This window comes from Ailuropoda melanoleuca, chromosome 5 (assembly GCF_002007445.2).
Source record: "Ailuropoda melanoleuca isolate Jingjing chromosome 5, ASM200744v2, whole genome shotgun sequence".
Taxonomy (NCBI): domain Eukaryota; kingdom Metazoa; phylum Chordata; class Mammalia; order Carnivora; family Ursidae; genus Ailuropoda; species Ailuropoda melanoleuca.
The window spans coordinates 32766712-32779522 of record NC_048222.1 but is presented as its reverse complement, the minus strand read 5'-3'; the positions used below and the strand labels follow the sequence as shown (position 1 = coordinate 32779522).

General features: G+C 37.5%; 1 protein-coding gene across 1 annotated transcript in view; it reads right to left on the bottom strand.

Moving 5' to 3' along the window:
• ZFAND3 (zinc finger AN1-type containing 3) overlaps nt 1-12811 on the bottom strand; it is a 324856-nt gene that overhangs the window by 53632 nt on the left and 258413 nt on the right. Inside the window, exon 4 of the mRNA XM_034660145.1 lies at nt 2921-2986. Within this exon, the coding sequence (XP_034516036.1) occupies nt 2921-2986 (66 nt within the window). The remainder of the gene's footprint in view (nt 1-2920; nt 2987-12811) is intronic.

Here is a 12811-nt window from a genome sequence, read left to right as displayed (position 1 = left end):
AACTTGATGACCTTTAATGTCCACACTAAGAAATTTCAACTTTCCTTCAAGCTTTTTGGGAGTGACCTGCATATTGCATTAATTTCCTTCCAAGCCAGAAAATTCTCAATCTCTTTCTAGTTAAGAGGTAGTACATTCACCTAAAAGGAGGCCTGGGAATGTGTGACTGAGAACTCAATTCCCTTATCATGTGCATATTACCCTCGGTTCCTAATATGGTACTGACACGCAACAAAAAATGTGATCAACAAAATCAATTAATGAAACTAGATATGACAATCCATTCTATTAATTTCTACTCTTTTTTCTGCCTAAAATACACATTAATGTGTATCAACACTATCAACACCACATATAATCTTTAGTGATTATAGTACGATAGTAGCCCCCATTATTGAAGATTACGTGAGCTTTATGTATATTATTTCTTACATCAAACCTATGAGATAGATTTATCATCCCATTTTACAGATGAAGAACATATTTTGAGATGTTAAAACTTACTTGCTCAAAATCACATTTTGTAAGTGGCTAGGCTAGGATCTGACATCAGATCTGTTCTAGAACTCACATTTTAAAAAATACTTCACAGTATGCAGTGTTTCAAAATCTTGTTTCTCGGGGCACCTGGGTGGCACAGCGGTTAAGCGTCTGCCTTCGGCTCAGGGCGTGATCCCGGCGTTACGGGATCGAGCCCCACATCAGGCTCCTCTGCTATGAGCCTGCTTCTTCCTCTCCCACTCCCCCTGCTTGTGTTCCCTCTCTCGCTGGCTGTCTCTACCTCTGTCGAATAAATAAATAAAATCTTTTTAAAAAATAAATAAATAAATAAATAAAATAAAAATAATCTTTAAAAAAAAACCAAAAAAAAAAAAAAAAACCCAAAATCTTGTTTCTCTTTCTCCATTTTTCACCAATGATATGTTTTTCCACTGTCTGGATAGGAGTAAAAGTAATTACAATAAAATGCGATAAGCAGTAACATTATGTAGTGGAAAACAAAATAGGCTTTAGCATCTGAGAGATGGGCGTCCAACAAACTCTTAGTGACCAGGGGGGCCGTGGGTGACGGGATGGGTCAAATAGGTGATGAGGATTAAGATCACACACAGCATGGTGAGCACTGAGTAATGTAGAGAACTGTTGAATTGCTATATTGTACACCTGAAACAAATATAACACTGTATGTTAACTATACTAGAAATTTGGAAACTTAGTAAAAGAATGAAAGATCTGTGTTCAAGTCCTGGCTCTATTACTTACTAGCAATATTACCGCCCCAGGAAATATATTTAACTTTCTGAGTGCCCATTTTTGTCATCTATAAAAAAGGAATAACCACCTTGCAGAACCACTCTCAAGATTAAGTGAGCATGTATATAAAACATACTGAATGGCGTCTGGTAATGTAGTAAACATGCAATAAATGCCATTATTACTTTTAGATAAACAAAATCGTATGGAAGCGGAAGAGAGGAAAGAGATCTGCCTAGAAAATGAAGGACAAAAGCACATGATATTCAGGAAGGGTTTCTACTAACAGCAGTGTCTACACTGAGTACACGAGTCTCCTTTCTGAATCTCTCAGGATGACCCAATGTACTCAAAGCCCATTCCTTGACTACCTCAACATGTCAGTAGTGCCAGTGGTGAATTCTGCCCTGAGAGCCAAGACTGAAAGAAATGAAAGAAGAAAGACTAAAGCATACTGGGCATGTGAAGTGCTGAGCCTGAAATCACAGGGCTCTGAGTGTTTTCAAGCTTCTGGCTGGAGTGGGTGTAGGAAGATGGCTAACTTCCACTGGCCAGTCAGGACGGACGGCCTTACCCCGGGGCACAGCTCTCTTCTATCTCAACCAGGACTTACCCAGGAGAGCTTGGGTACTGGGCACAGGAGGGATGAGAGCATGCCAGGACAATCTCACACACCCGATGCCTCAGAACTGGTACAGAGGAGTAAAATTAAATTCCTTAGAGTTCAATGCCTGGACGTTACTCTGAAACTGTGCAAGGACAGGCCTGTTTCAGGTTTAACATCAAAACTATGAGCATTTAAAGGGACTGAGGCTTCAGTTTAACTTTGTACACAGAAATAGTTTGTGCTATTTCTGCTGGGCAGTTAAAAGGACTTTTTAAGTTATGAAAAAGATTCTAACTGTGACCTTTAGAAAAACAATATAATTACTTTGACTCTTCCAAATATAATCTTTAAGATATTTTAAATAGCAGGCAGCATTATTAGAAAAGGCAAATATTGTTTAAGATAAATTAAGCTACAGACTAAGTAAGGGAGTAATGGGCATTACGACTGCTCTTTAGAAAGCTACAAGATTCATGACTTCATGTTTAATAAAAATATCACAGATGCACAAAGATGTTTTTGGGATTCCATGCATCTAAAAAGAACGATTTCAGCATACCCCATGGCTTTAAGATGAATGGCAGAAAATAATTTTCTACAACTATTAGGATACTGTAATTGTCAAGTTAAAACATTGATAATCTGTACTACAAAACTTCTTTCATCCTCCAGCTCCATTATTTAAATATAGTGTTTCCGTAACAGGTCCAAGACCTAGACAAATTAGACACACACATGCCAGAAACTAGGCAAGTATCTGTATTTTCTGTATGTTTCAATGTCTTAATAATGTTCTTCGCACATTAGGAAGTAGGTAAATTTTAATATCCATCTTCTTGGTTCTAGCTGCCCGCATTAACTCAATCTGACCTTGGAGAGCACAACTCTGACCCCTGTTCATTCCACCTCCACTCCCAATACTTAGCACATAATACATCACTTGACAATTGATGGAAGAAATTAGAGAGTACCGTGGCAAAGACACCATGTTAAAACCAGCAGCTAATTTCTGTGCAGAATCCAGGTAAGAGTGAATCCAGGTAAGAATGATGTACGTACCTGTACCACAGGATCTTTTGGTTGGTGTGATTAACGAGACATGAGCTGTGTCTGTGCATGGCCCACCTAGAAACAGAAAGGCAGGCACATCAGTCAGGACATACCTTCTACATGCCCAAAGTTGCTATCTTGGATAAAGAGAAACTGAGGGGCGCCTGGGTGGCACAGCGGTTGAGCGTCTGCCTTCGGCTCAGGGCGTGATCCTGGCGTTATGGGATCGAGCCCCCACATCAGGCTCCTCCGCTATGAGCCTGCTTCTTCCTCTCCCACTCCCCCTGCTTGTGTTCCCTCTCTCGCTGACTGTCTCTATCTCTATCGAATAAATAAATAAAATCTTTTAAAAAAAATAAAATAAAATAAAAAAATAAAAAAAAAAGGAGAAACTGAAAAGGGCAGGGATCAACCTGCAAATACACATGAAGAGGGGCAGTGGGAAAGATGGAGGTGGTAGTGGCGGTAGTGGTGGAAGGTTAATTTTAAAGACCTTATTTCAGTTCAGCTATTTAGACTATAGGTCCACAGTCTTTCGATATCATAACATGCTTTTCATAAAAAACAATGGAGTTTCATAATGTTCAGAAGTTGAGGATAAAATTTTAATTAGAATTCCAATCTATGTGAGAGGAAATTACCAGTAAGTTTTCCCACAGAGCAATAAGCAGGAGCACTCCCTCTGAAATTGATCTCAGTGGTCACCCCACTTTTGAATTTATTCCAAAACTAGCCTTATTTAAAGAGGGGACACTCCCTAAGGAACAAAACACTGTTTTACAAAAAACTAAGGATCATTTTAATATATAAAGAGAGCATTACTGAACAAGGAAGAATATCTGGCTTACTTATAAGAATATGATAGGAAGACGGGCCATTTATGGAATCTTTGTGAGCCCAGAGATCTGGTGGATAAGCATAATTCAAGAGTATGCAAGAGATAGTCAGTTACTGGGTGAAGGCTTGAAAAGCAGTAATTTCACTCTGCAGAATCAGGACCACCAACAAATTCTTAAGTTGATATTGACATATGGTCCAACCCTCCCATGTTAGGGACCATGCCCTACCTTCTGAAACAGGAAGTTACTCTATAAACATGAATACCAGTGGTTCTCGACATGCCCTAGGCAGGGCAGTGGTGATGATGACTAGCAACAGGAAACATGGTTTCCTGGCATAGTGGTATGCCAACTATGATAAGACTTCTTATCACTGAAGTTACCCATTAAATAGAAAAGAAAGATGAAAAAGTTCTGAACCCTATTCCTACAGTTTATGCCACCAACATCCATGGGTTTAGGGATTAGAGATCCCACCTAAGAAGTTCATGGTTAGTCCGCTCTTTCCTACACCAAGGCCATAACAGCAGCAAACTTTAGTGGGTGTAAGAAGACACAGAGGGAAAACAGGAAAAGGAAGGAAAAACCAAGGAAGTGTATTGTTACTGTCAAAGAGCACTTAGAAAATCCTACTATGTGCCACCACATGAGATAGTCTCATGCTCAGGGAGCTTATGTTCCTTTTAGGAAGACAAATTTGTATACATAAATAAAGAACAGTACGTGACAATAATAAAGAATTGGATGGGAAATGACCAAGTGCCAAAGAATATGGAACAAATAATAAATGCTAAATGTCATCAGGAAGAACAATATTTATCACTGGCCAGCATCTTCCAGAAATACTTCTCAAGAATTCGAAAATGAGGCAAGAAAAACCCAAAAGTTGGAAGGCCAAAAGAGCAAGGTGTTTCAGTTGAAAATTTTTTCTACAAATATCACAATCACTAGAGAAAGCTTAACTAAAATTCCAGAATCCAAATGGACAACTGTTGACATGAAAAATAGGCAACATGGAGTGACAATGAGCTGTAGGAGAATCTGACACAAATCCCATATCCATTAAGAACCCTCTGGATAATGGCTTCTACACTTTAACTTTTGCCTCCATGTGAGGTTTTTGATTTTGGTTTTTGTTGTTAATTGAAGCATTCTTATTTCTGGGGAATTACAGGCCATTACAGAAGACTTAATTTAAAGTCCTACAACTACTCCCTACTTGCTGAGTAATTCAGAGTAAGATTAACAAAAAAGTGGAAATAGTAAATTGTCTATAAGCCACAGTGTTGATGAGGTCATCTGTACAAAAAGACTTCATAAACTGTAAAGCTTTATCTTATGTATCATTACTTTCTCTATCACCAGATTTTATGTTCCCAAGAGGCAAGACCCACTTTGGGTCATGACTATGTGACAGTGGGCAATTAATAGTGTTTATTTAGTACCCACTGCAAGCTGCTTGATGAAATCAGGAGACTAATGTGTTTTTTTAAAAAAACCCTTTTTAAATTGAGGTATTACAAGGGGCACCTGGATGACTCAGTTGGCAGAGCATGTGACTCTTGATTGCAGGGTCATGAGTTCAAGCCCTGCACTGGGAGTAGTTTACTCGATCAAAGCAAAAAAAAATTAAAAAGAGGTATTACAAAAAGAATGAAATACTAGAATGAAGTGTACAATCTTAAATAGACAAACTGAAGGGTTCTAACCTATATATACTTGGGTAACAACCATCAGACAAAAATATTAGAACATTTCCAGAATCTAGAAAGTTCAAGGGAGCATTTTCAAACCAGAGATTCCCAGACCCAGACTGTGGAAATTTTGATGCAACAGGTGGGGGTGGGCATAGAAGTGATTTTAGCACACATTTTAAAACCAGCTTAACACAGTGTAAATATTAACAGCCCAGTCAGTTCCAATCTCTGATAACATTTTCTTTAACTCCCAGCTCAGTATCTGGCCAAGATCACTGAGTACCCATAACATCATGAGCTGCATGGAGCACAAGATTCAATAACAGCAAAACTATCAAAATACTTTTTTAAAAGGACATAAAATAATTCATCCAGTAAAATTATGAGAGAAGGGAGAAATTGGTCAAATCAAAACCCCTAAAGAAATTTAGCTGGGACTCCTGAATTAACACTCCCATATTTAAAAAATGTAATCTTTACCTCAATATGTGGGTTGAGAGTTGATCCTTTTCAAAATTCCTGATGAATGAACTTCTGTAAGGTTTTGGCAAATACGCAAATAACTTTAAGGCTACCTAGCATATCTCAACATGCATCGCCATGAAAGTGTTCTCCAGAGAGCTTGTTAAACTAACAGCCCAATCCAATGTATTCACTACAGCAAAGCACAAACAGAACCACAGTTGAGCCAAAACAAATTGACAGCATGAGTAACTAGCAGTGATAATATATCCCAGCTTTGATAATTGGACAATATTATAAACAGAAAGCTTGGAATTAAGTTTGGTCTGAAAGACTATAACCTATGAAACCCTTTAAAATCCAGAATGGATGCATATGAGCACTGCACATATATTCTATACTAATTGTACTGTCATACAAAATTCCTATACTCTCAAATAAAAATAGTCATCACAGGAGATTATATCTACCTTTACACAATTACACATCTTCCTCAACTTACAATGGGGTCATGTCCCGATAAATCCATCATAAGATGAAAATCCTAAGCTGGAAATGCATTTAATACACCTAACCTACTGAATATTATAGTTAGCCTAGCTTATCTTAGATGTGCTCAGAACACCTGCATTAACCACAGTTGGGCAAAGTCATCTAACAACAAAGCCTATTTTATACTAAAGTGTTGAATACCTCATGTAATTTATTAAATAGTGTACTGAAGGTGAAAAACAGAATGGCTGTATGGGTACAGAATGGTTCTAAGTATATGGTTGTTTACCCTTGTGAAGGTGAAGCTGACTGGGAGCTGTTCTCCCAGCATCACGAGCCTGCATCGTACCATATATTGTTAGCCCAGGAAAAGATTCAAATTCAAAGTTCAAGTATGGTTTCTACTGAATGCATGTGGCTTTCAGACCATTGTAAAGTCTAAAAACCCTAAATGGAACCACTGCTAGGTCAGGGACCATCTGTAATTCCAAATCAACTCTGTTAAAATGAATACAGAAAATTAAGGACCACTCGGGAAACTTTTTGAGTTTTTGTCCACAACAATAAAAATATAATACGGGTATCATGTGGTTACACCAAAAAAAATAAATAATTCTGAGAGTTAATAATAAGGGTCAAAGTTAGGGCACCTGGTCCATCAAGGAATGGAGTTTTTTTTGTTTGTTTTTTGTTTTTTACTGAGCTTTCTAATGCCTGAGAAGGGTAGCATATGGTCCAGTAAGTCACTGTAAACCCTACTCCTAATTTCGGCCCTTCTTCCTCTTCTTCCCGAACAGCAGAGTAAACAGAGCTCATAACTGAGGAGCAAGGTGAGGAAGCCTCTTCATAACTGGGTTCTATAAACGAAAGTGATGTATGTGTATGTGCATGTGTTTTACGTGTTCAGTGTGATCATAGTGAGGAAAAGAAATATATTTCTAAGCACAGAATGATTTACACCATCACCCTCTAGCCTATGGTAATGGCAACTGAGTTTGGAAAAGTAAGTTTTGGGTTTTTGAATATTAAAAACAAAACAAACCACAGTTAAAGTTCCTTGTTTAATGAAAGGCTCTCTGGGGATTCTGAAACACATGACACTAAGATTAACCAACCTGAACTAACTTTTAGTCAATCACTATGACTTCTTTTTGCTTTCTTTTGCTAAAGCATATTAAGTATCTTTTTTCAAATTTGTTCACTATCTGCAGATATTTAATGACAGATTATCATTTTGCACTTAATGTTACAGTCAAAGACTTTTTCCTAAGTTTCAACAATTTGGAGCCTGGAATTTGCAAGTAAATAATGTCTGTGGCAGTTTGTGGTTTGTCACCAGAAGTCTGAATACACTATTTTGTCTTGTAGGGATGTTTCTCTTCTTGTATTAAAGGTGTCATACATAATGTAGCACTATGGATTGCATTTGCAATTCCACATGAGAGGCATGAAATAAAATTCTTCAGCTGTATTTCCAACAAGAAATCTTTATAGCGTTTCTAATAGGGTAGTGGATTTTCTTGGAGAAACAGTACTAATTTCAGCCCCGTAAAGTTGAAGACAGGGGTCAAATCTGCATATTAACTTCACTGTAACCTGCAAATCCAGAAGGACCGAATAAAGGCTTCCCACTAACTATCAACACTCATATTTTAAGCTGAAGTAGCAGAATTCTCAAATTTTCTGTCAGCCTCCCACAGAGTTACTGAGCATGTCAAAAAAACCTCAGAGCCTACCCATGTAGTCAATCCCATAGACTGGTTGAAGACTATGATTCATCAAGGAGGAAGCTAGTCTTGGAGGCAGCTGCGTTTAGGATGGCAATCATCTTAAGCTCTCCAAATCTAAGGCTAAATAAAGACAGAAAAATAGTATTTCTCCTTAACCTTGGAAAGTAACAGAGATCAACAATCTACCCAGAAAGGTTTTCTTAAAACAGCTGTGATGGCTGGTTATTTTTGTCTCCTGGATCCACAGCCCTCATTGGCTGTAGTTATACCACGTGTTAAAGCACATCAATTAGGAAAAATGGACTGTCAAGGAGTCAGCTAAAAATTGCCAGAAGCTCAATAATCAAACAAATATTCTATCAGCTCTTTCATGGTAACTGCAAAACATTAATACACAAAATAAGCCATTCCTTTTGCAGATTTATAACACTTCAATATTCTTGCTTAATTAACATGACATTTACGTAACAGTATCTAATTAATTTCCAACTAAAGGCACTATGGGCTAATTAGAAATGCATCATCCTTCTTTAACCAGCTTGTCAATTCCACTCTCTCATAATCTGCTCATTGTTTACCACGCAGCATATCACTTTTCTAGGCTCGGTGTTCAAAAGGTGATTTCTGACAACAGGTTCAAGAAGTATAATTCTCCTCCCTCTCAAGAGATTTCTAAATCTTATAAGTTTTTTGATGCAACAACTTAAAAAAAAAATCCCAAACAAAAAAACAACCCCAAGCAAAAAACAAAACAAAACAAAAACCCCTATGCAACGGAGATAGTCAAATAAACTCTACTTGTCTCCCGATGTGGCCATATTAAAAAAGTAAAACTATCTTTTAAAAATATTCAAAGAATCTATATTTTGGGGCACCTGGGTGGCTCAGTCAGTTAAGCATTTGCCTTCGGCTCAGGTCATGATCCCAGTGTCCTGGGATCGTTCTGTGTCAGGCTCCCTGCTTAGCAGGGAGTTTGCTTCTCCCTCTGCCTCCCCTATCCAGCTTATGCACTCTCTCTCTCAAATAAATCAATAAAATCTTTTTTAAAAAAATCTGTATTTCTTCAGTAGCAAAATATTCCTTCTTTAAAAGCCTTCAATTCACACATGGAAACTTAAAATAGTAAATGGTAAGAAATAAACAATAAGAAATGAATATCAGAACAGATAAGAATGCACAAGAAAATAAATCATCTCCTTCAGAAAAGGTGATCCTCCAACCTCACCTTAAACGTGCAATTCATGAATTGTTTTAATCAGAAAGAACACACCTAATCTGTCTACATAATTGAGTTTGAAAAGCACCATCGATTAAAAACAAGGATACATAAAGATATAATGAGTGGGAATCTAAGTTTACAGAAAATCTTCAGCACAGATAATAGCCCTCCCATTTCTCCAAATGAAACTTCCAAATTAAACCATTTACAAAGCCTGTTACAGAATCTAAGTGTTCGTTTCTCAGAAGTTCTAATCCTAACTTATTGTATGATCTCTCACACCATTTAGATCTAAATTAGGGATTCATGAGAAGGGGATTTTCAAAGTGGGTCAGAAGTTGCTATTGGTAGCTATCTATTTTGCTCATAAAGGGCTTCTCAACAAAATTTCATTACCATTCTACCCCTGCTTCCCTAAATAAATTACAGTGCTGGGCAGCTCTGCAGATGTTAGTGTATGTTTGTGTGCGTGAGTGTGCTTATTAGCCTATTTGCTCAATAGAAACAAAATTTAAAACTCTCCCACACCACCTTCCCCAGGGAAGAACACCAAAGGAAAATGAAATCAGGAATGTTTTCCATTTGCCTAGTACTGATGGACTCTCTTAAGAGAAGTTAAAGTGGACATCCCTGCTGGGGCCAGGGGATATGTTTTGGAAGAAATATTTTTCTCCTCACCCAGTAGTGGCCTTAAATGGAATGAGCTTCAAGGGCAAGAGCAAAGTCTTACTCATTTTAGTAATCCAGCATGTCAGGTGTTCAAAAATCTATTTTTCACTGCTGAATGAAAATGATCCAGGCCAAAAGCAATTACTGAACATATATAACTATTCAGAAGGGAAATGGAATTATTATAGTTGATTTTAACCATAGTTACATGTTGATCTAGCACAGCAGTTCTCAAACATTTTGGTCTTGGGACCTTTTTTCCCCCAAATTTTTAAATTTATTTTAGAAATAGAGAGAGAGGAAGAGAGCGAGCATGGGAGTGAGGGGAGAAGCAGGGGGAGAGGGACAAGCAAACTCTGCGCTCAACGCAGAGCCCCATGTGGGGCTCAATTCTGGGAACCCGAGAATATGACCTGAGCCAAAATCGAGAGTCAGAGGCTCAACCAAATGAGCCCCCTTGCGATCTTTTTATACTGAAAAATTATTAAGGATACTAACGTGCTTCTGTTTATGTGGGATATACCTATTGATATGTACCTGTTCCGAAATCAAAGCTGAAAAAATTTAAAAATATAACTTCATTTAAAATTCATAAAAATAACTACATGTCAACATAAAAACATACTGTTTTATAAAAAGGAACAATACAATTTTTAAGAAAATTATGAGAGCTGCCTGTCTTAAAGGAAGACATCTGACTTTTCACATCTGCATGTCCATTCAATTTTAAATGAGGGCTATCAAGAAAATCTACCCTTCCACAGATACATAGTTGGAAAAGGAAGGATCTTATGGACCCTTGAATGGGTCTTGGGGACCTCTATAGGTCCTCAGACTACATTTTGAGAGCCACTGGAATAGAACAAAGCAATGAACCTAAAGGTTAATATAATTTCCAACTTCCCCATACTTTCCTCACATGCCAATTAGCTTATTCTCATCTTGCAGAGACCAACTGGATGCACCAGCATTAATAACAGTAAAACGTCTATCCCATTCTCAACAAAATGTTTAATATTTAAGTAAATAAAGAAAGATAAGGGGTAGTGGAATAAACTCTACAGTCATAATTTCAACCCAGGATATTCCATTTCTACTACTTATATAGAGAGTAAAAACATGCTTCAAGGAATTAAAAAAATTCTGGGCCATTAAATGTTTGATATCAGTTTTTCAGATGTGATCTCTCACCCAGAACCTTTATAACTAAAACAGAGCTTCCAATTTATTAAAAAACTGACGAATACCCGATATCAAAATTCCAAAATGTGATGAAGTCCAATAACAATTAACAATGAAATTCTAAGACACCACCATCTTAGGGATCAAAACTAGAACCCTTTTTTGAGGTCAAAATATCACCTGGCTAATAGTTCTATTTTTAGATACTTGTTTCTCTCTGTGATAAAGCATATTTAATATGGATATGAAATCAGGAGCTGTCACTTCTTCAATTTAGGCTTCAGTTTTGACTATTTACAGGCATAACTAACGCTCTACACAGATTTCTGCATTTGCATTTTACCATCAACATGAGCATGAATCTCATAACAACATTAATGGAGAAACCCCTCAGCATTAGAAGAGCTTTTATTTTTGACATAGTTCAGCTACCAAGAGCGTTCCCATAAATCTTGGCCTGTACCAGCAACCGAAAGGCTACAATTCCTTCCTCAGAAAGGAAGGTGACTTGTTCGTGTTCTTTGTAAGAAGCTTCAGAGAAAATGGAGAAAGACTTCTATTTAGGCCATAGGTATTGCCCTATGGGCATTTAAAAAGAATTTTGAACGCAGGACCCTTCTTCCTTGGTCCTTGGCTGAGCCTCTCCTCAGATCGCTGTACCACGGCTGGCAACCAGCCCATAGCGACACTGAATGGAAGGTACCTGTGTCCAACCTTGTTTTACGGAAGTGACCTCTAGCAGACCTTGCTAATGGGACCTCTCTTTGCAAAAATAAGAGTTAAAAATGCCACAATTTGAATTATGTAGGAAAGTGTTTTATTGGTATTTTGGAATTTAAAAACTTCTTTACAAAGATGGCATTCTACTGGTTTTATTAAATCTAAAAAAATTGTCCTTCTGATAGATCAAAAAGTGAAATGGTTTATGAAATCACAGGGCATGTGAACAGAAAATGGAAGTTATTTATATGGAGTCGTTTTTGGCATTGGCAGCTCTGAATTTTAGGAGAAGTTCACAAACACAATTAAAATATAAGGTTAAAATAAAAACTACTTCTAACACACCCAAATAGATGGCCCTATGATAATATGATTTTTTCAGCCAAACACTTGTCATAATAAAGCTTAGCTTTAGTTTAGAATCAGCACAGTGTCACCCGTTACCTGTATCTACCCGAAAGAAAAATATGACAACTGCAAAGGGCTAAAGCTCTGTGAAATGCAGCTGTTCACTGTGACCTTTACTTTCATAGCGAAGTACAGAGCACTTCATTTAATATGAACATAAAACAAAAATCTGCATTTGCAGAGAGGGGGGCAGTGATAATGTTGCTTCAAAACCTAGTCTGAATATCAGTAACTGTATAATCTCCTAGGTGCCTGACAAAATCTTTACGGGAAACAAGACTTTCAGATTTGCAGACTTAAGGGAACCTTAAACATGAGTGTTTAAAGTCTGCTAGTCTTCTCTCTGGGAAAGGGGAATCCTGAAGGGGGAAATTCAGGTGCCAAAAGAAATACTATAAGCAAAAACTGTTATTTCACAACAAGTAAGTAGCTATTTGCAGGAAGGAAGGAAGGAAGGAAGGAAGGAAGGAAGGGAGGGAGGG